This window comes from Trachurus trachurus, assembly GCF_905171665.1.
Source record: "Trachurus trachurus genome assembly, chromosome: 5".
Lineage (NCBI taxonomy): Eukaryota > Metazoa > Chordata > Actinopteri > Carangiformes > Carangidae > Trachurus > Trachurus trachurus.
In genome coordinates this window covers 29,798,903-29,821,334 of record NC_139896.1, presented here as the reverse complement: position 1 = coordinate 29,821,334, position 22,432 = coordinate 29,798,903, and the positions used below count along the sequence as shown (strand labels likewise).

General features: G+C 42.2%; 2 protein-coding genes across 3 annotated transcripts in view; one reads left to right on the top strand and one right to left on the bottom strand.

Annotated features, from left to right (window-relative positions):
- Window positions 1–13,598, top strand: part of cacna2d2a (calcium channel, voltage-dependent, alpha 2/delta subunit 2a) — a gene marked incomplete at its 5' end in the record, with an annotated part of 167,084 nt that extends 153,486 nt beyond the window's left edge. Inside the window, 17 exons of the mRNA XM_083971151.1 lie at window positions 1,743–1,819; window positions 4,932–4,992; window positions 5,870–5,967; window positions 7,264–7,354; window positions 7,462–7,524; window positions 7,671–7,774; window positions 7,883–7,981; window positions 8,191–8,282; window positions 8,922–8,969; window positions 9,074–9,145; window positions 9,233–9,385; window positions 9,517–9,569; window positions 9,928–9,983; window positions 11,128–11,251; window positions 11,567–11,676; window positions 11,971–12,053; window positions 13,414–13,598. Coding sequence (XP_083827277.1) covers window positions 1,743–1,819; window positions 4,932–4,992; window positions 5,870–5,967; window positions 7,264–7,354; window positions 7,462–7,524; window positions 7,671–7,774; window positions 7,883–7,981; window positions 8,191–8,282; window positions 8,922–8,969; window positions 9,074–9,145; window positions 9,233–9,385; window positions 9,517–9,569; window positions 9,928–9,983; window positions 11,128–11,251; window positions 11,567–11,676; window positions 11,971–12,053; window positions 13,414–13,536 — 1,507 coding nt within the window. The 3' untranslated portion in view covers window positions 13,537–13,598. The remainder of the gene's footprint in view (window positions 1–1,742; window positions 1,820–4,931; window positions 4,993–5,869; window positions 5,968–7,263; window positions 7,355–7,461; window positions 7,525–7,670; window positions 7,775–7,882; window positions 7,982–8,190; window positions 8,283–8,921; window positions 8,970–9,073; window positions 9,146–9,232; window positions 9,386–9,516; window positions 9,570–9,927; window positions 9,984–11,127; window positions 11,252–11,566; window positions 11,677–11,970; window positions 12,054–13,413) is intronic.
- A 3,558-nt stretch (window positions 13,599–17,156) lies between these two features.
- Window positions 17,157–22,384, bottom strand: abhd14b (abhydrolase domain containing 14B). Of its 2 annotated transcripts, XM_083972034.1 has the most exons (5): window positions 22,078–22,384; window positions 20,910–21,124; window positions 19,532–19,773; window positions 18,007–18,195; window positions 17,157–17,360 (listed from the first exon to the last, which is right to left on the bottom strand). In XM_083972034.1, exons 2-4 carry the CDS (start codon window positions 21,121–21,123, stop codon window positions 18,016–18,018), a joined length of 636 nt encoding a protein of 211 aa, XP_083828160.1. In that variant the 5' UTR covers window position 21,124; window positions 22,078–22,384; the 3' UTR covers window positions 17,157–17,360; window positions 18,007–18,015. The 2 variants fall into 2 exon arrangements, with proteins under 2 accessions (XP_083828160.1, XP_083828159.1); XM_083972033.1 differs by lacking the exon at window positions 17,157–17,360 and having other exon boundaries at window positions 17,372–18,195.
- Between the last annotated feature and the right edge of the window lie 48 nt (window positions 22,385–22,432).

The following is a 22,432-nucleotide window of genomic DNA, read 5'->3' as shown; positions in this document are numbered from 1 at the left end:
ACTGCTCTGGTTCATCGGTGCTCTTGCTTGCTGCAGCTGTTTTTAGAATTCAAGCTCTGTTAAAGTGGCTCTGTGATTCAACCTGTTCAGCAGCAGAGAGCTGAGAAACAAAGGTGAGGGAGCTGTTGAACATAGGTGGTTGAGAATAAACAGCAGGTTGGAAACATGATGGTACTCTGTGTGCTAGATAGGTAAAAGGTCACTGTTTGCCAGTATTTCACAATATCAGCTTTCTTGGGTAATAATACGTCAATGTTGTGTTTACAGCTTGCACCGCACATTAGGCCCACAAAGATCAGCTAATACAGGTTTATACTTGAGACTTATTCCATTGAATGCGACCACCATCACCTATCAAACCTGTTGAATATGACTCACTGGACACTTGTTAACCTGCTTCACTCAGAAATAACAGGATGCTAGCCTTCTCACTGCAGAGGCAGAGACATACCAGATGTGTGTTCTCATATACTGACTGTGGGGTTTGACTATCATCTGGGTTGCAGCTTAAATCTCTCATGTCATGGGGGCTTGAACTTCCTTGAAAAATCGGACTTGTCATCACAAAGTTTTTAGTAGGGCTGCCCTTTCTAAACTAGTAAAGCTCCTCTGTGGAGATTCATAAAACAATTAATTCTGGGTTTATTAGTTCTGACCAACAACACAGTGGATCCTCAACGTCTAACAAAAATGTCTTGAAGCTATCTCCATCTTCATAACACATTTTCAAGCCTGCTTTTGTAAATGAATATTTTAGAAGCTGCTGCACCAAGGACTGTGTTTTCTAGCTTGCAGTTATCTTTATTTTTGCAGCAATAGTGCCACCTGTTGTTCGGTGCAATAGTGTATGTGGATGTTTTGAATGTAAAAAGAAAAACTCCCAGACAGTGAGGGCTGCCCCTCTGAGAGGTGGTCAGGTGGTCAGGTGGTTGGTGTGTTCAGGTGTGTGCTGGAGTACACTACTGTACAAGATCACTGCAACCAGGTGAGGTCAGAGCAGTAGAGGTCCAAAATAACAAGATTTATTGGTACCGCTTTATATTAAGGTCCTTGTAATAAGCGTTAGTTAATAGGTAATAAGGCCCTTATAAGTGATTACATGATGCTTATTAACATTATTATGCGTTTATAAGACTATATATGTAGATATGTAGAGATTTATAATAACTTATAATAAACTTCTACAAAGACATCATGGTTGGGCTAGTTGACTCAATATGTGTTTGTAATGTTATTATGAACAATTATAAGATACTCATGAGGATTTTATTAATGTTCTTAAGCATCAACAGTTAACAAGTTTCTTATGTTATTATAAATCTCTTATAGTCTGCTATTAACTATATTATAATGAGACTATTATTACTTGTAAACACTTATAAGAGCCTTATTACCTATTAACTAACGCTTATTACAGGTCCTTCCAAGATTAATAAAGGCATAAGCATCAACAAACAGTTAACACGTTTCTCATAAGTTATTATAAATCTCTTATAGTCTGCTATTACCTATATTATAATGAGACTATTAATACATATAGTCTACGCATAATAATGTTAATAACCATCTTGTAATCACTTATAAGGGCCTTATTACCTATTAACTAATGCTTATTACAAGGACCTTAATATAAAGCGTTACAGATTTACTTTTACTGTATGTGGTGTACGGTAACTGCCTAAAGTAAAGTGTGTGTGTGTTTACATGTGAGTTCATCCTATGTTCCTGATGTTTTACCTCAGTCTAGGGTTGGTACTGCCCACTTATAGTGAGAACCACATCAAGGCCAACCTGAGTGACCAGATCCTACAGGTGCAGTGTAAGTACCTGCGACTACCCAGCATCCCTTGCTCTCTGTCTCTCTTATTTGCTCTCTCTCTCTCTTTCCGCTCCTCTCTTCTCTCTCTTCCAAATATGACCTTACGCTCTTATTCATCCCTTCGTCCTGGGTCCTCCGACATCATCGTAGGGAGTGTCTGAGCAGAGTCAGTAGCTCTGCCCCCCCGTCCTCCTCCCTCCCTCTCTTTAGCGCCCCCTCTCCCCCCGTTCGGCGCTCTCTGATAGGCAGGATCATACCTGAGCCCCTCCCCCCTACTGCCTCCTCTACTGCCCCCTGTTCCCTCCTGTCTTCATGCTGTGCTGTAAAACGGTGATGTTTTTTCTTCACACTGGCTGAAGAAAAAAAAGAACTGAACGGACAGAAAGGTGAAAGCTGTGGTTTTACTGTGTTACTCAGGTGAAAATAATGGTGACCTCTGTGCTATTATTTTTTTTGCCAAATGCTCTCGCCTCTTCTCCACCAAGTAATGATTCTGAAGCGTCTGTGTTCAAAGTATTTGATGTTCTGAAAAGTTGTGAAAAACTGCATGCTTTTCACTCCTTATGATGAGTTTTATGATTTTGGGAATCTTCCTTCTGTTATGTGTGATTTTTCTTTCTTTTCTTCTTGTTTTTTTTGTTTCCGTTGGATTGTGTGCGATGTTTCTCAGCTTTGGAATCATTCAGTAGATAAACTCCCACACGGCCCGGGATCAGGGCTCGTCAGATGTGGGAGTTTGGGTTTTTGTGGGTCTGAATGGGGACACGTGTTGTCTCTCTCATTCTTTCTTTGTCCAGACCCTGTTACTCCCCTCTTTTCCTAGTTCATTTGTTTTATTTTGATCTTTTCGTTCCCCATGGTTATCTCTCACAGTTACTGGTTTTGTCTTTCCTGTTTTCCTTTCCTGGATCTTCCAGTTTTTTCTTTCTTCTGTTGGTTTTTCTGTTTGCTCTTGCAAATAAGATGTTTGCTTTTCATTTCTTTTTCTCTCTTGTCTTGTTTGACTTAAATTGGTTTCTTTATTTCAAGAAAACAATATTTTTATTCAAACAGTAATTGAATAAAATATTGTCTGTGATCCCCCCCTTCCCACCCGATCCCCTGTTTCTTTTCTTGCTCACTCCTTCTCTGATGGATCCACACAGTGCCATACACCAAGGGCAAGTATACTCCATATTGGTCCACGTTCCCTACCTTTACTTCCTACTCCTTTACCGCTGCCTCCTCCTTCCCACACCTCTCGTCCTGAACCTCTTCCTGCTGCCCTCCCTCCTACCCTCACCCGTCCCAGCCTGCTTGCCCCCCTCCCCTCTCCTCTTCCTTCTTTTATCCCTTCCCCTTCTTCCTCTTCACCCTCTTGCTGCAGCTCAGATCCCACATCTCTCACGATGGCTCCTCCAGTCCCTCAACCTCACCCCCCTCTCCTCCCCACGTATCTGCTGCTCCAGAAGCGAAAGCAAAGAAAACAAACAAAAAAGAGAAAAAAAAACGCCTCCTGCACCCAAGGAAGACAGATATTCATGTTCTCTGTTAAAACTTGTCTTTTGTCCACCCCTCCTCCTAATCCTTTTTCCTTCTGTGGATAGCTCCAAATGGGTTTTGTCTCCCTCCTCCTCTGTCTCTCCCTTTCTTTCACTTTCTTCTCATGCTCTTTGACCATATTTCTGTCTTTTTCTGTCCTTGTTTTTCTCTCTTTCTGTATCATCACTTCTCTTTCACTCTCGTCTGTCTCTCTCTTTCTGTCTTTTTCTTACAGCGTCATTAGTTCCTAAACGTCTTAACTAATTCTTGCTCTAGAGCTCAGGTATTGACAGATCAACTCTAGCCAGAGTGCAATAGCCAGACCAGAATTGAGCGTTTCGAGCTCTACATACAGTAAAAGTACTTGTAATTGTTTGTTATATACACAGTTTACTCCCAAATTAACATGTTCTAATGCCACATTAATACACATTAATACACATATTTTACAGTTAACCTACATCATGTAGCTACTGCTATTTATTCATAGTCTAGTAAATCTGGATTTATTGTTGTCATCATATGATATTTTAAGGTTAAAAAAAAAAGAGTCATTAGTAGAGTTATTGGTATATTATACTATTATATAACACTTTCTTAGCTGCCGTAGTATCTCGTCTAGAGCTGGAGGCGTTGCAGCCTGCAGACTGACCCTACAGGGCCGAGCCGTGTCCAGCCCACCCAGGTCCTCCCATGTCGTCAGGTGTCAGGGTGCCGCCCGGCGCAGCGCCTGACTCCTGTGTCGTCCCTCTGTACTCCCTGTCTCCATCAGCTTGTCTCCCTCTCCTCCCCCCCGTCTCACCCCTCAGACCGTCAGGGGCACGGCACCAACACTTCCTCAGTAACCCTGACCCCGGATGTGCACGGCATTGTGGGCGGAAAACTACCTGGGCACTCTATTTTAGCACTAAAAGTCAACATTTCCCTCCACTGCTGTACAGAGCTACAGGTCACCACACAATGAGAAAACAAAGCCGGATCCATCGCAGACTCACGTGTTGCGGCTTCAGAGTCGGTCGATATCTTTATGTGTTCTGTCTTAGGATAGATGAAATGAAGTTGCCCTTCAACATGCCCTTCACAATGCAATGCATTTCCTCTGATTATGTGTCTGTGCGCTGCCCTCTCCCCTGCCAGTCTGAGGGGTGACCACTTCCATCAGGACTTTTCACCCACCTCCCCTGCAATAGTTGGCCATGTTGATGCCTGCCTGATCTAACAGCACTCATTGTGGGTAACCTGTCTGAAAACTTCCTTCCTGACACATCACGTTCGGTCAGTCAAGTCAGTTTTCAGACGTCCAAATTATGTTAGGTTGAAACAGGATGAATCGGAAATTGTTTGTTGACAAATTCCAAAAAAAAGACAAAATGTGTGAGTGCTTGTGAAATAAAAACTTGGTCCATTGAGAGTCAGGTTTCATTTTAGGCACCATATTGGCTAACGCTAGTGTTCCCATGATACCTCAGTGTTGCTATGGTAAACTCCCTTCTGCGTCCCTGCACCTCTGAAGAACAGCTGCTGTTTACCCACAACTCCCCACTGCTCTGCCCACTGCTCTTCCCGGATAATCTTCCCCTTTCTGTTGCAGATTTTGAATCACTGCTGCCAAACAGTTTTGAGTCTGAAGGACATGTATTCATTGCTCCCAGGTAGCCCTGAGTGTGAATGCTTGCTGTCGTTGTTGGTTCCGTTTATGGTCTTGTCTTCACATCCTTTGACGCACCTGTTTTGTGTTCTGTTCCTGCGCCACACTTACCATCTTCTATCTATCATCTGCTTCCTTCAGTTATATTGATTGTGTGGTGTTTATTCACTGTGTGTAAGTTGTTGGTTTCATTCATTCTTTGTTTTATTCATTTTTTGAGTGGTGTGTTTTACGTACTGTGAGTAATTCTAATGAACATTATAAAATATAAAATTCATCATAGGCTTATGCTTATTTATTGTTATTATTATTGTTACTTTAACCCACTATATGTAATTCCCCTAATTACAATAAAGTACCAAAGACATAGAATCTGCTTTCCCTGCTGCCACTGTGGTGCTGCATGTTTACATTACACTAATATTTATAGCAATTAGCCTATTGGTTTGGTTGTACTGTACAGTGTACTGTTAAATATAAAATTGGACAGCAAAAAGAATAACTAGGAAAATAAGAGTGAAATCCTCTTTGCATGTGCTGCTTTGTTATCAAACCTTCACATCCTCCAGCAACAACCTGGAATCTGAGACACACTGATAAACATCTCTTCTTGGTCGTGCTGCCTGTTCTCTGCTCCGCAGTTCAATCCACGTGTTGTTTTGACTGACAGGTGTTTTTTGTGCATCTGAATATAAGCTTAAGGACATGCATGCTGCACATGATAGCATCAAGTAACCTGTGTATGGTTTGGTTTGATGCTTCTCCACTTTGCGTTGCGTTTCCCTTAAGAGAGGCAAGAGAGGCAGGCAGAGTGTAAATGGTGTGTACTTGTTTGTTTTTTCCCTCTTCATCTGAGTTTAAATGTCTTGTCTGTTCCTCAGGGAGTACTGCAATGATCTGGAACTGGCCAACAACAACACCGAGTTCCTGCTCAACTTCATTGCTCTCATGGAGAAGGTGACACCGGACTCTAAACAATGTGAGTTTGTTCCTCTTCCACCACACAGACTAGATCATTCAGGACTGACTTTAAAGGTCCAGTGTGTAATATTTGTCAAGATTTATTGTCAAGATTTATTGGCAAAATCTGAATATACTACCAATTAATATATTTGTATATAATCGCTATAAAATAAACATCTGTTTGGTTTTCATAGCCTTACAATTCTTCTTTTATTAGCAAGGGTCTTGCTTAGAGAGAGTCGCCATCTTGCGCCGCCATGTTTGTATGGAATGGAAAATCCAGCCAACCAGAGAGCACGTTTCAAGAGTTTCACGTCCATGAATAAACAATAGAATTATTTAATAGCTAAATAATAGAATCAGAATGCTAGATGTCACTGTTTTCCCCTCATTTTACACACTGGACCTTTAAAAGAGTTCTGTGTACTGTACGTTTTCCTGTGAACATGTAGCCATCATCAGCATTAAGAGCTGTTTACTGACCAGGCTTGTCAAAAGCAGAAAAAATAGGTTATAATGGGCTCTCTGAGCAGAACCACTGACAAAATGGCTCGGCCATGCAGAGCTAACTGGTTAGCATGCTAACAGTTAAAAGAAATGGATGCATACAGCTGTAGACTGGTGTGTGAAGTTAGCTGTGGATGCTAACACTGCCTATGTAGCGCTACCAGCTAACAAACAGCTTCTATAAAGGATGTCTTATTGTCAACAAATCCCTCACAAACAAAATGAAACTGACAAACTACAGTGAAACAAAGAATAATTTGTCAACTGGCAAATATTGTCTGCACTGTGTTTTCCAAAAAACTATTAAAAACACATCAGTGAGTGGCAGCACTGCGCTGAGTGACGCTCTCCTTTATTATGACAGTCATGGGCACTGAGTCAATCCCACATCCAGCATCCAGCTGCCATGCATACTCACCAGGGCAGTGGGATGTGTATCAGTCCATGGCTGAAAATAGTCCCTAATAAAGTCACTGATAGATTAACAGGGTAGTAACACTTTATAATAAGTACACATTATTAAGCATTAGTAAAGCATTAAATACTCAATTCATCATTCACATCACATGAATACTCATTAGTATGTAGTTTATAAACACAGTTAAAAATGTTTTACTTATGTATTTATAAACTACATAATGAGTATTCATGCCTTATAAATTAAGAATTCAGTATTAATTAATGCTTATTAATAGTGGGTACCTATATAGTGTTACCGGGTAACACTTACAACCAGAGATGCAGTATTATCTCCATCATGACTTAACGCTCTGTGCCAAGTCTCTAACATGTGGTTTATGTTCAGGTGACAATTTGCTCCTTCATAACTTGATTCTGGACACGGGCATCATCAGACAGCTGGTCGAGAAAGTGTGGAAGAATAAAGACTTGAACACGTGAGTAACAGGAAGAGCCTGGGAGCTGCATATTCTACATTTGGGCTGTGGATAAGAATTTGATTTTGAAACCTGTTTCTGTCTCTTCTCTGCACCTTGACATTTAGATATGGCTTCCTGGCCGTGTTTGCTGCCACAGATGGAGGTGTAACAAGAGTGTTCCCCAACAAGTAAGAGCTGCTCTCAGTTGCTCAGTATTTCTGTTATGTGTCTTTTTTTTTCTCTAGTTCTTGGAACACTTGAAATGTCTCACAAACAGCAGGAAGCTTGTACGTTAGAGATTCACAGCTCTGGTGTCTGTGGTCTTAAATCTCAGGGCTGCAGAAACATGGGAGGAAGACCCTGAGCCGTTTAATGCCAGCTATTACCGCCGGAGCCTCGACAACAAGGGCTACATCTTCCGAGCGCCTTATCGAACAGGTGAATGATGCTCTGGGTCCGGGGTTATATAGCTCACAATGTTGTGTCTCTTTGTTTCTAACCCCCCACCGCCCGGGGTCTGTTTCTATATTTCTTTCCCTCCTTCAGCCAGGGACGAATTACTGAACCCAGAGAATGACACCATAGGAATCCTGGTCAGCACAGCTGTGGAGATCACAATAGGAGGAAAGACCATCAAACCTGCAGGTGGGCTCCGATCTGAGAGAAGACACAAAATCCTTATAATGATGGAAAATGTGTCAGAGCAAGACGAGATAATTACACGTCCACGTTTTCATTTCTTGTCGCTTTGTGTGGATGTGTTTGCTCGACGTTTGCATGCTCTGCTTTTGTGTGCATCTGTCTTTTCTTTTTTCATCTAATTATTCCAATGAATCTTCTTGTTTTTCTCTCAGTGGTGGGAGTGAAACTCGATCTTGAAGCCTGGACGGATAAGTTCAAGATTCTTGCCAGTAACCACACCGACAATCGTCAAGGCTCAAATACGGTAACACATGAAAATGTAGTGAAATAATATAATAATAATAATAACTTCTTTATATAGCACCTTTAAAAACACAAGTTTACAAAATGACAAATGCAACATGTACAGTAGAGACCACAGAAGTCACATACAAGTGTCACAAACCTTAGGAGATGGACCCAAGCATTACAGCAACACAGGCAATACAAGACACCAACAACAGATTGAGACCAGGAGGACTCAAATTAAAATGCAGGGTGCAGTTAATTAGATAAAATAGATAAAAGGGGGTATTACAGTCATGATAAAAGGAGATAAGATGAGATACGATAAGAAAAGATGGGATAAAAAAGTTAAAACAGAAGAATGAGCATCTGAGTAAAACTGTGAGATAAAATGAGGCAATAGTGTAGGGGCAGTGATTCTAAAAGTGGAATGGGGAACTAAACCAACTAAGGGAGTAAGATGGGGAATAGAAATGATAGGAAACGAAAGGAAAGCAAGTCTGTAAAAGTGGGTTTTAAGAGCACGCCGTATCTCCTCAGGCAGTTGTTCCAAAGCGGGAGGGCAACTTTAGATTTTCACTGAAATAGACTTTTAAAAGTCCAGTTTTTGCACTTACATGTTCAAATGGTGTTTTCAACTTGTTTGTCTCTCTGACAGTGCGGACCAAACAGGGGCTGTGAGATGGACTGTGAAGCCAACAGTGATGTGAGGATTTTTAATGAGTTTCTCATCAAATGTATCAAACCACTGTGCGTTTTTTCCTCCGTGCCTCCAGTTAACAGCCCAGTGTTTTTACCCTCTGCGTGCAGGACCTCCTGTGTTACTTAATAGACGACGGTGCATTCCTGATCATGTCCAATCAGAAGGACGACTGGAACAAGGTGAAGATGATGAATGGATTCTCACACCCTCACTGTAGTTTATTTTTCCTGACTCGAAGCCTGAATAGTGTTTCCCGTCGTCTACAGGTGGGAATGTTCTTCAACGACGTTGACCCGTACTTGATGCACGCTCTCTACAACAATTCCTTCTACAACCGAAAGCAGTCATTTGATTACCAGTCTGTGTGTGAGCGGATTCCCAACAGTGAAGCCGGAGCTGCACCCAGAGGAGTGTTTGTGGTAAGAACATAAACTCAGCACTGGAAAAGGACAAGGTGCAGGAAATAAAGGGCACAGAGTAGAAGAATGAAATATTCATGTATTGTGCTTGTGTTTTTTTTCTTCTTCTTACATTTCCTCTTCGTCTGCAGCCAACAATTGCTGATTTTGTAAACGTGGCGTGGTGGACATCAGCAGCTGCATGGTAAGATTTTGTCTTTTTCTTTTTTTCTCCTGATGTTTAAAGATTTAATTGAAACTCCCAGTCGTAGGGTCGTCCCCAAATCTCCCACCTGTGGATATGAGAAATGCATTATTCATACCCTCTGCTCAGTCACAGTTCATTCCCAGCACTTACACCCACATTAAACATAACAGCTACGCGACTCTCCTGTTGTACCTGTAAAACTCTTGAGTCAGTGCCTTTGTCTGTGATCAGATTTTCAGCTTGTGCTGCAGCTCTGTTTCCATCACACTCAGCCTGAGTGTGGGAGATGTCTATAGCCTCTGTTACTGGGCTGCAGCTCTGTGTTTACATATTCTCCTTCACACCGTCTTCACAGGTCCCTGTTCCAACAGTTCATCTACGGCCTGGCTTATCATAGTTGGTTTGTCACAGGTGGGTGCAGCGAGATATTGAATCACTTAGTGTTAGTTCCGTTTTTTGTGTGTTTTTGTTGTCGGTTACACTTTTCTACATCATCAAGATGAGACAAAAAGCCTTCAGCTTCTACAACTGGTCAGTTTTGGTCAAATTTATTCTCACTCAGGCTGTCAATCTTCCCCCAATCAGATTCATATTCCTTTTTTCTTTTTTTAAAATGTATTTATTTTAGTTATCAATGTCGACAATACATTGCAAGACAGATAGATAGATTATGGAGTATGAAAGAGAAAGCAAATAGAAAAAAAAACAATAAAACAAAACGAAAAAAGAGATTTGAATGTCTAATACTTCTTATGTTAAATATTTGAATTAGATTCAAATTTTTAATGTCTCTTTTTTTGTTTGCTTGTTTGTTTTTAGCTTATTATATACACCTATACCTATTATTACGTCCTACGTCCACTAAAGGGCATTCCAACTAAATCTGTTATGTAACATTTGCAACACGCTTGTGTTTTACCAACAAAGGGGAATCGAAATATTATAAGTAGTGATGCAACGGATCACAGTTGATCCGTGATCGGCACCCAAAGTAGCCTCGTAAACCAGCCTCTCCCGGAAATGCATTTCATTTCAGTGAAATGAAATTAAATGCATTTCCGGGAGAGGCTGGTTTACGAGCCAGGCTACATCCAAGTGGTCCGCGGGATCGATCGATAAAAAAAAGAAGTTGTGTGTGTAGTGTGGGAACACGTAGGTGCACCGCCCCAGCCCAATAAACGGGCAATTAAAAAAACTCTGCTCGTAAATTTGAAGCTGCAGCTCTACGTTGCGCACAACAACAACAAAATAGTTTGTTTTATCAACATGTTTACTACCCCGAACGTCACGACGCACACATTCAAACATCAGTTTCCACCTTCGAATGTTTTCATTTTTTAAATAATTTGAATTCTGTTCGAATAACAAAGTTGACAGCTCTAATTCTCACAGATGTGAAGCAATTTGTGTATAATTCAGCAACAGTGCACAAACTGTGAACATAAGGAAATAGTGAGGAAGTGACAGACACATGTGTTCATATTATTTCCAGAATCAGATCCTCTATAAATCATTTTTGTGACTGACGCGTCTCTGTGCTCTGGTGACGCTGCAGATGAGGTGGAGGCCGACGGGATTGATTCCAAAGAGCGGAGCTGCGTAATGATCCAGACCCAGTACTACTTAAGTAATCTCAGCAGCTCCTACAACATACTGCAAGACTGTGGCAACTGCTCCAGGTCTGTACACATGTCAAAACACACGCACACACACACACACATTTGAATACGCATGCATGTGCTCACACCATAAAGAACTGTGCTGTGACAGAGACGGTTAGGAAGACGGATCTCTGCGTTGGAGCTAATAAACTCAGCTGATGATTAAACCATATCAGCTTTAATGAAACGGTCATTTCATCGGCTAAATGAGCCTCATAAGACTGTCTCATGAATCTCACTGATCCATTAGCAAATGAGTCCATGATGTAAGCAAGCAGAAGGAGGAGTGTGTGTGTGTGTGTGTGTGTTGTTGACAGAGTTGTGTCTCTGCAGGCTGATTCATGCCAAGAGGATAAACAACACCAACTTACTGTTTGTGGTGGCAGAGAAGATGCCATGCAACACCTGCGAGATAGAGAAGCTGTCCCAGGAGGAGGAGGAGTGTATCCTTTTTCACATTGTTCACCAGCTGGCAGAGGAGAAGACACACTTCTCTAATCGCTAGATTTTATCTCCTTATTACCATACCTGCGGAAACACAGACGTTTCACATTCATTTCAAGGTTATTTTTATCACGACGCCGTGAATTATGACCAGTCATTTACATCTGTAGGCCTGCATGAGGAATCAGTGTGTGGGTGAATGATGAGACACTGCAGAGAGGGAGAAGGGAAAAAAAGAAAAGGAAAAAATTCAAAGGATTTCAAACATTTTTCTTAATTGAGTCGATTTGCAGTCCAGGAGGAAAACCCGTGTGAAGAAATGCCCGTGGCCCGTTATCGAAAAGGACCGTCCACCTGCTTTGACAATAACATCTCTGTAAGATTTCCACACACTGTATCAATAAGCACTGAGAAAGACAAACAGGCACTTCTAGTCCACAAACTAGCGAGGTTCAAAATCACGAACAGGAAATTATTCATTTTTTCCAGTCAGAAAAACAGAATGCACAGCAGTATCATTATGTAAATGCAAATAGGCAGTTGATTGAGACGTGATCTCCTAGTTTTATAGTGTCATTGTTTTATGTCTCCTATCCACATGAATAATTCAGAGCAAGCTGGTTAGCTGAGGGCATTATGCTTATTTGCTATCTTGTTGAGAGTTGGATTCTCCTTTTAGATCTGTGTGTTTCTGAGCTGACTGAACAAACGAGGTGCAGCGTGGTAATTGGTGAACTTTAGTGGTGAATTTAAAACCTTAGGCAGAGATAGAGTAACTGCTTCTCCGTGTTTATCTGTGAAGCTAAGCTAACAGCATTAGCATTCTTATTTAACTTTTGACAAGATAGTGAATAGGTGAATTTCTCAAAATGCTAGAAAACTATTCCTTAAATAATCCAAGACTTTAAAAAAAGAAAAAAATTAAATTAAAACATTTTGGCAAATTCGCCAATTGCCATAATCCTTATAGTCATAGGCTAGCAGTAGGTTCGTTACCTTTATTTGTCGGTGCAGGCTGTTTTTCGATTGGCGGAGCAGAGATACGAGCTGCTCAGAGCTACGCTACGGAGGCTCATGGGATTTCCGGGTTTCCCTCATCAAATTTATGAAATACACAATCCAGCAACTCCTAAACGCTCTCGTGGACAAGTTGTGACCTGCACATTCGCCACGCTACGAAATAATAACGCATAATTATGTAACATAATGACACATGAAGGAAATACTCAGAACTACTTGCGCTTTTGAAATCACTCAGCCAAGCAGCCGTGTCATGAATGTAGTTCCAGCTATGCATTTGCCTCAAAAGCGACTCTGTCTCGTAACGTTCGTTATTATCTCATAGCGTGGTGACTGTGCAGGTCACAACTTGTCAACCAGAGCGTTTTAGAGTTGTTGGATTGTGTATTTGATGAGTTTAATGGGGGAAATCCGGAAATACCATATGCCTCCCTAGCATTAGCTGAGCAGCTCGTATCTCTGCCCCACCGATCAAAAAACAGCTTGCACCAACAATTAAAGGTAACAAACCTACTCATATGACTATAAGGATTATGGCAATGGGCCAATTTGCCAAAATGTTGAACTATCCCTTTAATGATGAGAGAAAAAGAATGAAAACAAAATGTTTGTTGTTAGTCACACACATTAGTGGGACGATGGAGGTAACCAAGCATAGGGAATAAATATCAGAGTTTTCCACTGTATCTTATACCGCTGTGTCTTTTCCTCTGCAGGAGAACACGTCGGACTGTGGCCGAGGTCACTCTTTCCGTCCGTCTTTCTACACTTTACTGCTCATCCAGCTGCTGCTGCTTTATCCAGCTGTCGGCCCCCACGTCCACTCCCTACTACATTAATTTCATTTTCCTCCACTTCTCCTTCTTTTAGCCCTCCCAGGCTTCTCCCCCCGTCCTGAAACCCTCTGCCCCTCCTCTGTGCCCCCTTTGCCCCCCCTCCCTCCCCTGATATAGTCATAGGTAATAATGGGACTTCCTATCACAGCAAGTCGGAAGCCCTGAGTGCCGCGCTACCCAGCTTGCTTCAGTTTGTGTCGCTTAGTGACAACTGCTGGACATTTGTGTCCTCAGCCAATTAACCTTCATCTGCAGGAAGAGGAGGACCTGAATCATCAGAGACAACGTCTGAAAAGAAAACAAAGCCCCCCCACCCAACCTCCCTCCGTCCCACCCCCAACGACCATCACCACGTCCACCATCCAAGAGAGGGGAGGGGGGAAAACAGGACACGTCCATGTCCTGGACACAGATCTCCCGCCTCACACACAGACCGGAGGGCCCGAGGTGATCTTGTCCACCTCGGCCTCTGTCTGTGGGACAGATGATGGGACTTCTCCTCCTCCTCTTCTCTCCATCTCAGAGTCTCACCGCTCTGTCGTTCGCCTCTCATAACGGGCTGTGGACCGTTCAGCCGCCTAATAGCCACCATAAAAGAAGAAAAGGAAAAAAAAAACAACAGAAAAATAAGAACTGTCACGTATACAAAATGTCAAGTATAAACTGCTGAAGTGATGAGTATTCCAAACATACAGTATATTTAGGTTTTTAATTTGAAAAGGAAGTCATTAGGTGTTAATCTGAAAAGACATGAATTAATTTATGCACTATATCTACTTGCCAAAATGAGATAGACTTTCATGTTGTCTTATTTTTATAGCCAAAACATGGGAAGAAAAATGCTTCTGATTTAGATTTAGGATAAACCCTGAGAGGAGGTGTGGATACGGTCGGAAACTGAAGGCTGATTCATTTCGTGCAGCTGCTTAGTGCAGATGTTGATGATGCTTTTTAAAAGACGTCCACCGGACATTATGGTAATGTGGTGTTTGTCCTCATATTGACTCCTTACGGCTAGTGCGCTCTGTGTTAACACTAGTGACAGCTGGGAGAGATGAATCAGCGTTGAGTTACTCAGATTTGTTCAGGAGCATTGTTGATGTTGTGTAGTTTTCTCCTTTACGATCAATCGACCACTCTGACCTCTGGTTTAGACTGATGTTGAGAAAAAAAAATAAAAGAAGAACTCCCTGCACTCTCTTGATAGGAAAGCTCACCTCTGCCAATCCTCATGAGGCTTCTCCACTAACTCCTACTAACACTCCTCTAACCACGATTTGTATCTGTGCTCACACCAAGCTCTCTGCCTCATGACTGTCTCATAGTAGTCCCAGGTGAGTTTGTCTTCTTTTTTTTTTGTTAATGGGGGCTTATTTTACCTTTGTGACTGATGCTGTTCAAACTTCAAAACCATTCGCTGCTGGGGGATAGGGGCTTATCAACATTTCCAACAAAAGTGCAGAAGAGGCCACTAAATATGGTGATCACAGTACAGTAGGACTCTGGTTGTAATCCGTCACAGTTCGTCATTTGATCATCGCGATGTGTGAACAGTCACTTAGACTCCCATGTTTAGGAGCCGCTCTGTTTCATAGTGCCTTGACGCACTTTGTTTTGGAATGCATCGGCTGTATTAGAGTAGAGCTACTGTATAGTACCTTTATAACGCAGCCATCTTTGAGGCTTTGGAGCCCGTGAGGCTATTAGACATAGCTTTACACGGAGCCGTCACACTGAGCGGCTCTAGCTTAATGTATTTGCCCCGGCTGTGGCTGCTGTTCCCCCCTCAGAGCCACCTGACTGCCATCATATGGAGTTACTATACCGTCCCTTTACAAAGCCATGTATAGATCTACGATACACTATCAGTATACAGCGACATAACTTTTAGGGCCACCTGACTGCTATAGTTCTGCCTGAATCGTGTGTGTATGGATGTATGTGTGTTAGTTTGCGTTCAAACCCCCCTCAAAGGGAATGTCTTTTACATACGAGTGTGTGAGGGAGGACTGTCGTGGTAGCACAGCTGTTTTTCCAGTTCCTATGTTGCAAAGGACAAAATCCAGTGTTGTTGTCAATGAGAAAAAAAAAAAAAGGGATTTTACTGAAACCAAGAAAAAAGAATCTGTGTTTAACCATCCGTCAGCTTAAATATCAGTCTACAGGAGCAGAGGAGTCTGAAAGAATGTGTAGTTCATCAGTGTTTTTTCTTTTACAAATGCAACATAGTTAACAAAGCCTCTATAAATGCCTTAGTGTTACGCAGTACAGAGCTCTGATACGTCCCCCCTCCTCTCTCATCCACACTCTTTCTCTCACACACACACACATACACAAATAGATCCTCCAAAATATCCACTCCCCCCGGTTTTTCTTGGTGTTCTGCAGTAAGTTTAGTGAGCTCTAGTTTTGTATCTTTACGTCTTGGAATGATTCAGTATCGATCGATGCCTGTTCGATTAAACGCTTGAAGGAGGGCGGGAGTTGTTCCGACCGTCGACGTTCTCGACCCACCCGACCCTCGCCGTGTCGCTCTGGTGGTGGAGAATCCCTAACTTCTAACACACTCTGTACAGTTGTTGGTACTCTTCGATGCGACAAACACGCCAGCACAGTAACTGCAGCGCGGCTCGGAAGAAATCAGACTTGATGAAACTGAAGACTGTTAAAAAAAAAAAAATTTGAAATTTAAGACTTGTATTTGCAATTTGGTTCTTTTCAGAGTTGGGTTTGGGCCGGCTCACCTGACGCCGGGTGCAGTTTTACTTTTCTGGCAGTGGTTTGTCTGTCCTGTGCCATTAATTCTGTCTGTTTCCCTATTTCCACTGTCTGTAAATGAACACTACACGTGCCTGTGGAAATGTACGCCCTGCAACTTCCTCTCTTTTCCCGGCTCTGTATGCTTACAGTCTCACACATATACGTAAAATATGTAGGCCTACAGTTTGTGCACCTGCACCGAGACATTATGCACAACGCGCGCACACATATTTAAGCAAACTCACGCCCAGCTGGGATGTCAAGCACCAGGCAGAAGTAAACTTAGGACGTCACTTCCCAGGTGTCTGCAGCAATCTGTATTTTTTATTTTTTGTTGTTGTTGTTTTTTTTTTGTGTGTGTGTTTGTGAGCGGGCGGGATGTCAGAGGAAAGCTCAGGGAGTGGGTCTCCACAGAGCAGCACGGGCCTGTCGACAGAAGGTCATGGAGGAATCATGTAGTGACGTCTGTGTGTGCACCCCGACAGAAAACGTCTTCTTGAAAGGGGCACACGGATGATTTCTGTGGTTTGACGGATTTACTTTTGCCAAAAAAAAAAGAAAAGAAAAAAAAACAAAGAAAAAATAAAGAAAAAAACAGATTATTGGACCAGCTTGGGGATGAGAGGGAGGGGTCAGCTTTGGGACACGCCCCTAAAGTAAGTCAGTAAAGGGAGAGTTTTCACGAAGCCCCCCCTCCCGACCCTCGCTGCATCTGTGTTGGTACGTCTCTGTGGGAAAGACACGTGTGTATGTGATTCTGTAGTCTGTAGTCTGGTGCTATGTGACCATGTTTGACAAGTGTGTGAAAAAAATAACAACATTTAGAGGAAAAAAAAGTAAAATCAGTCGAATTTTAAGTGAAGTCAAAAAAAAAAATAGGAATACAGCACTGTTGATAAGTTTGAGATCTGAAGTCAAAATGTTTTTCTTTTCTTTTTTTCATTTGATTTTGTTTCTTTTATTTCTTGTACGTATGTGAGTGTGAATGTTTGTGTGTGTGTGGAAGATTTCGCTCCTTCTTTTCTGGGCACTGGTCCATGTCGCTCCATTCTTTTGTACAGATGAAGCTAAAACAAAAAAAAAAAAAAAGAAGAGGGCAAAATTTGTAAAATATTGTGTCTGTGACTCCTTGTAAAATATTTTCAAATTGTTTATTACAGAGAATCAGTTATTAAATAATGTTCATATTTTTCACTTCAGTTCAGTGTGTGGTGTTTGGTTTCTCAGTGAGACGCAGCTGGAGATTCATTTTATTTGCTGAGTTGAATTGAAAACGTTAAATCTATAGGAGAATAAATTGTAACTGTATCAGTTGTAATACATATTATATATTTTCATGGTGAAGTGTCAAAAGAAAAGTTCAGTATTTTGGGAAATATGTTATTTCTTTCTCCCAAAGAGAGGCATTACACATAGTATTAACCCATTGTGTTTCATGGCTGGGACTTGTTTCCCAGTAGCTATATCTCCCAAAATGTTGAACTTGTCCTTTAAAATTTGAGCCTCGTCTGCTCTTCATCATAAAAACAGGACTTGATTTCCAGTTTCATCTATGACACTATTAAAAAGTCAAAATCAGGTCCTGCCGGAGGATGTCTGTGGTCTACGTTTGTCGTGAATGAACAACATGTTTATTTGTGTGGCTCCTCTCAGTCTTATAGGTGAAGGTGTGTGTGTCTGTGTGTGTGTATGGATCTCTCCACCACTACACACTGAGGAGCTTCACAGCGTGTTCAGGAAGTCTGTGAGAGCCTTGTGCCAAGTGTCGGGGTCGTCCAGGTAACAGGGGTGACCCGCTCCCTTCATCACCACCACGCTGTGATTGGCCAGATTGCTCAGGTTGCGCAGCGACACCTCTCCGAGCTGAGCGTCCTGGTCGCCATAGACGATCAGCGATGGGACCTGGAGGTGACACGAGGAAAAAAAGAAATTCAACTGTGCTGCCAAAGGAGTTATTGTAAATATACATTTTACCTAAAGTAAAATAAAAACAAACACATCTGCTAACAAAAAAAAAAGACAAGCTCTTTATTTCTATTCTAATTTATGTTTTGATATGGACAAAAGTAGAATGAATAAAAAAGCAAATAAACATTTAATAAAAGAGCTGCTTTTATCAGTAGGGTTCAGACTTAGACACTTAAAGGTCACACAGCCACTAAATTACAAAATAAAAGTCCCAGGACTCCAGTCCAGATGCTGCAAGCTGTGGCCAATTAAAACATGTAGTGTGAGTTCACACAATTAATAAGATTAATAATAAAATTGCTTAAATATGACTCATGTTCCCAAAAACGCTGGATCCTTCAATTTCCATGATACAGTTTGACAGCGTCTTTTCATTAACAGGGTGTAAATTCAGTCTCTGTTATAAAACTGTCGTCTCCAAACCAAGATAAACCTGGTTACTTCACTCTGACGTCACTGAGGTTGTTTTCTCAGGTTTTTGAAAAGCTCCTCCACACACAGGACACCGTAACTCTCCCCACGACTGTCACCTGTCAAATCAATGAACTGCCCTTTAAAAACCTAATCACTAAAATACATGAGTCAAAAGTATGAAAAGAAAACGAGCTTCATCACTTGTAAATTATTGCATCAAAGTTACTGGTGTTAAGTGCTGAACCAAATGCAGTGCAGCTTTAAAACCTGATCATGTGTTTATTATGTAAAACCTTGATCATCAAAGAAACTGGTATAGCTGTCAAATCAATGTAGTGGACTAAAAGTATCAAAGAATATAAAGTGGAAATATTTCAAAAAGCATATTCATATTATACTTAAAAATAGTCCTTTTATTCCTTTGCTGTGAATATTTAATAATGTTAAGCTTCAGTTGGAGTTTCATGCGTTTCCTCTGACATGTCTGTTCTGTTTGTTCCTGGAGGTGAACTACTTCACTGTAACACACACCTCTCCTTCATGGATTATGCACCTTCACTTGCTTTGCTATCTACGAAATTTAATTTTGAAAAGGTTTGGAGTTGGATGAAAGCAAGTGGATTCTGTGAAAAGTACAAAGTCACATGATATCTACTCCTGCCATGGTTGCGTGTACAAATCCACAGCCTCTTTTTGAACAGGGGAGAGGAAAGTGCTGGAAATTAAATTTGACATTCACAGTAACTTCAGTTGTCCTGTAAAGAGAAAATGAAGAGCACACACTCAGAGAGCAAAAAAAAAAATCAGGGCTACAGAGGGATATAAATCACACCATATCCCCGTGTGCAGACTGTACCTGCACACTCTGGTACTGCTCGGCTGTGAACTTGTCGGTGCAGATGGGAGCTACAGGGACGTAGGCTCGGACCAGGACTTGGTGCTGGAGGAGGAAGGGGAGCGAGTACATCCCACTGAGGGACGGGCTGATCACCACCACCGGGCTCAACTTCAGCTGCTCACACACTTCCTTCAGGAAACCTGCAGGGGCCAGTTCTCCCACGGGGGCCGGGGCCTCCGCCGCCTTCGACCTGCCAAGTCCTGTAAACAGACACACACACGGACACAGCGCTTCAGTGGAAACTCACTATAAATGCAGTGTTTCTCTCTCTGTTACGACCTCAGAGCCTCAGCAGCTACTGGTCCACATTTACTTTTAGCACCAGTGGCTGTGACACACAGGGCAGGGGGGCAGTTGTTGATGTAAATGCCCCCACATACACTCACTACTTCATTAGGTACACCCTGCTCTTACCAGATTAGATCTTTCATCACACACATTCATCACTGCCTTGGTTCTTTGAGACATAGATTGAACAAGGTGCTGGAAATATTCCTCAGTGGTACAGGTCCATATTGACATGATGACATCATAAAGTTGCTACAGATTTGCGATGGCATTTGCCATAATCCCTGTAGTCATAGCAGTAGGTTGATTACCTTTAATTATTGGTGCATGTTGTTTTGAGATCAGCGGGGCAGAGACGTGAGCTGCTCAGTGAACACAATGGAGGTGAACGGTACATAGCCCCCTGTCCCTCATCAAACTCATCAAATACACAATCCAACAACTCCAAAACGCTCTGGTGGACAAGTTGTTACCTGCACATTCACCACGCTATGAAATAATCATGTATAATTATGTAACATTATGACACATGAACAAATACTCTGAACTACTTACGCTTTTCAAATCACTCTGCCCAGCAGCCATGTCTGGAGTGTAGTTCTGGCTTTGCATTTACCTCGAAAACAACTCTGTCTCGTAAAGTTACATGATTATCTCATAACGTGGTAAATGTGCAGGTCACAACTTGTCCACTAGAGCGTTTTGGAGTTGTTGGATTGTGTATTTGATGAGGGACAGGGGACCTGTACCATTCACCTCCATTGTGTTCACTGAGCAGCTCACGTCTCTGCCCCGCTGATCTCAAAACAACATGCACTGATCATTTAAGGTAATGAACCTACTGCTATGACTATAGGGATTGTGGCAATAGGTGAATTTGCCAAACTGTTGAACTATCCCTTTAAACACATGTAGACATTGTGTACTTAATAAAGTAGGTGTTGAGCGTATATACAGATCAGTGACCAGTGGGAGGGAGGACTGGGAGTCCAGGGACACTGCCCACTCTGCCCACTTGTTAACACAGACTTGTCCCCCACAGACTGACCTGGCAGGTCGATGGCCACAGCGCGGCAGCCGGCTCTGGCCAGAGCCTCCATGGTGCCGATGTTGAGCCAGTTTTCAGATGAGAAGCGGATGCCGTGGAGGAGAAGGACCGACATCCTGGCCTCCCCTGTGGCAGGTTCACTCTGTCTGTAGAAGAGCGGAGCTGTGCAGCTCTCCACCTGCACACTCCCCTCGGTCATCCTAACAGCTGACATCCTGCACAACAACAACAACAACACACAGACGCAGGGTTATAATCCAGTCAGTGCATTTAGAGTATTGTCCTGACTCACAAATCTGTAGGAAAGGGCTTCACAATCTGAACAACAAAGACATTAAACCATATTTAAAGATCAAAAGAGGACAGAGCAGTGTCAGTAGACTTTTGTTCCCTCAACAGATCACAAACTGACTTATTTTAAAGTCTCCTCTCAGTCAGAATTGCTTCTTGAATGAGGCAATTTTTTTGTTTTTCTCATTGTTATATTATTGTAAAATGAATAAATGTATAAATGTAACTGAAGTAGGCTACACATCACTCTGAGCTCATATCACACCACAGCAACTTACACAGTAAATCAATAATGAAAATAAGAGTATGGTTGATTTCAAACCTACAATAAAGTTTCAGGTAAAGTGTTTAACAATGTCTTATTTTATATCGATATTATGATTATTTTTGTGTTGAGTCTGAATGTGCTCTTATATTTGCTCACTGCATATTGTTGCGTGTACGTGACAGAAACTGTGTGGGTGTGGTGTTCATCAACATAACAAACAGGTGAGAGGTGGAAGCTGCTCGACAGCACACACACACTCTACACTAACACTCCCCTCACTTTAATAAAGTGGAACATGTCTAAGACACATCAGAGCCAAAGGTGACCTCACTGCTTCAGTCCACACACACACACACACACACACACACACACACACACACACACACACACACACACACACACACACACACACACACACACACACCGTGGTCCTGGTCACTTTTCCACTGGGTTTCTGTAACTCGACAGCTGTTAGTTTGTCTGTGCACAGCTGGAGGTTCAACTCTGATCAAAGTCCACGTTAGATCATGTTATGTGTGTGTGTGTGTGCTCTCTCTCTCCCTCTCTCTCTCTGCACACACTCCTTCTCTCCTCCTCTCCTCCTCTTACCTTTCACTTTGCAGAGACGAGCTGGTGATCAGATCACTTTGTAGTCCGCACTCAGCTGTAGTTTCACTTTATTTCCCGGAAAAAGGGAAAAAAAAAAAAAAAAAAAAAACTTCACGAAAAACCCCCTGTGTAAAATGTTGCAGTGCCCCCTAGCGGTGGTTTGGAGCAGCACCGTTATCGAGGCAGCAGACTGTGTGTGTGTGTGTGTGTGTGTGTGTGTGTGTGTGTGTGTGTGTGTGTGTGTGTGTGTGTGTGTGTGTGTGTGTGTGTGTGTGTCAGGTACACTGGGCTCAGAGTGGAGGATCGTGGAGGGGGGAGGAGGGGATGAGGGGCGCGCGGAGCAGGGCCGACGTGC

Coding starts and splice junctions, on each gene's coding strand:
- abhd14b (XM_083972034.1), bottom strand. CDS start 21,123: ATGTCAGCTGTTAGGATGACCGAGGGGAGTGTGCAGGTGGAGAGCTGC. Junction 19,774..20,909: donor TGTGGCCATCGACCTGCCAG/GTCAGTCTGTGG, acceptor GTCTGTTTACAG/GACTTGGCAGGTCGAAGGCG. Junction 18,196..19,531: donor AGCAGTACCAGAGTGTGCAG/GTACAGTCTGCA, acceptor TGTCACCTCCAG/GTCCCATCGCTGATCGTCTA.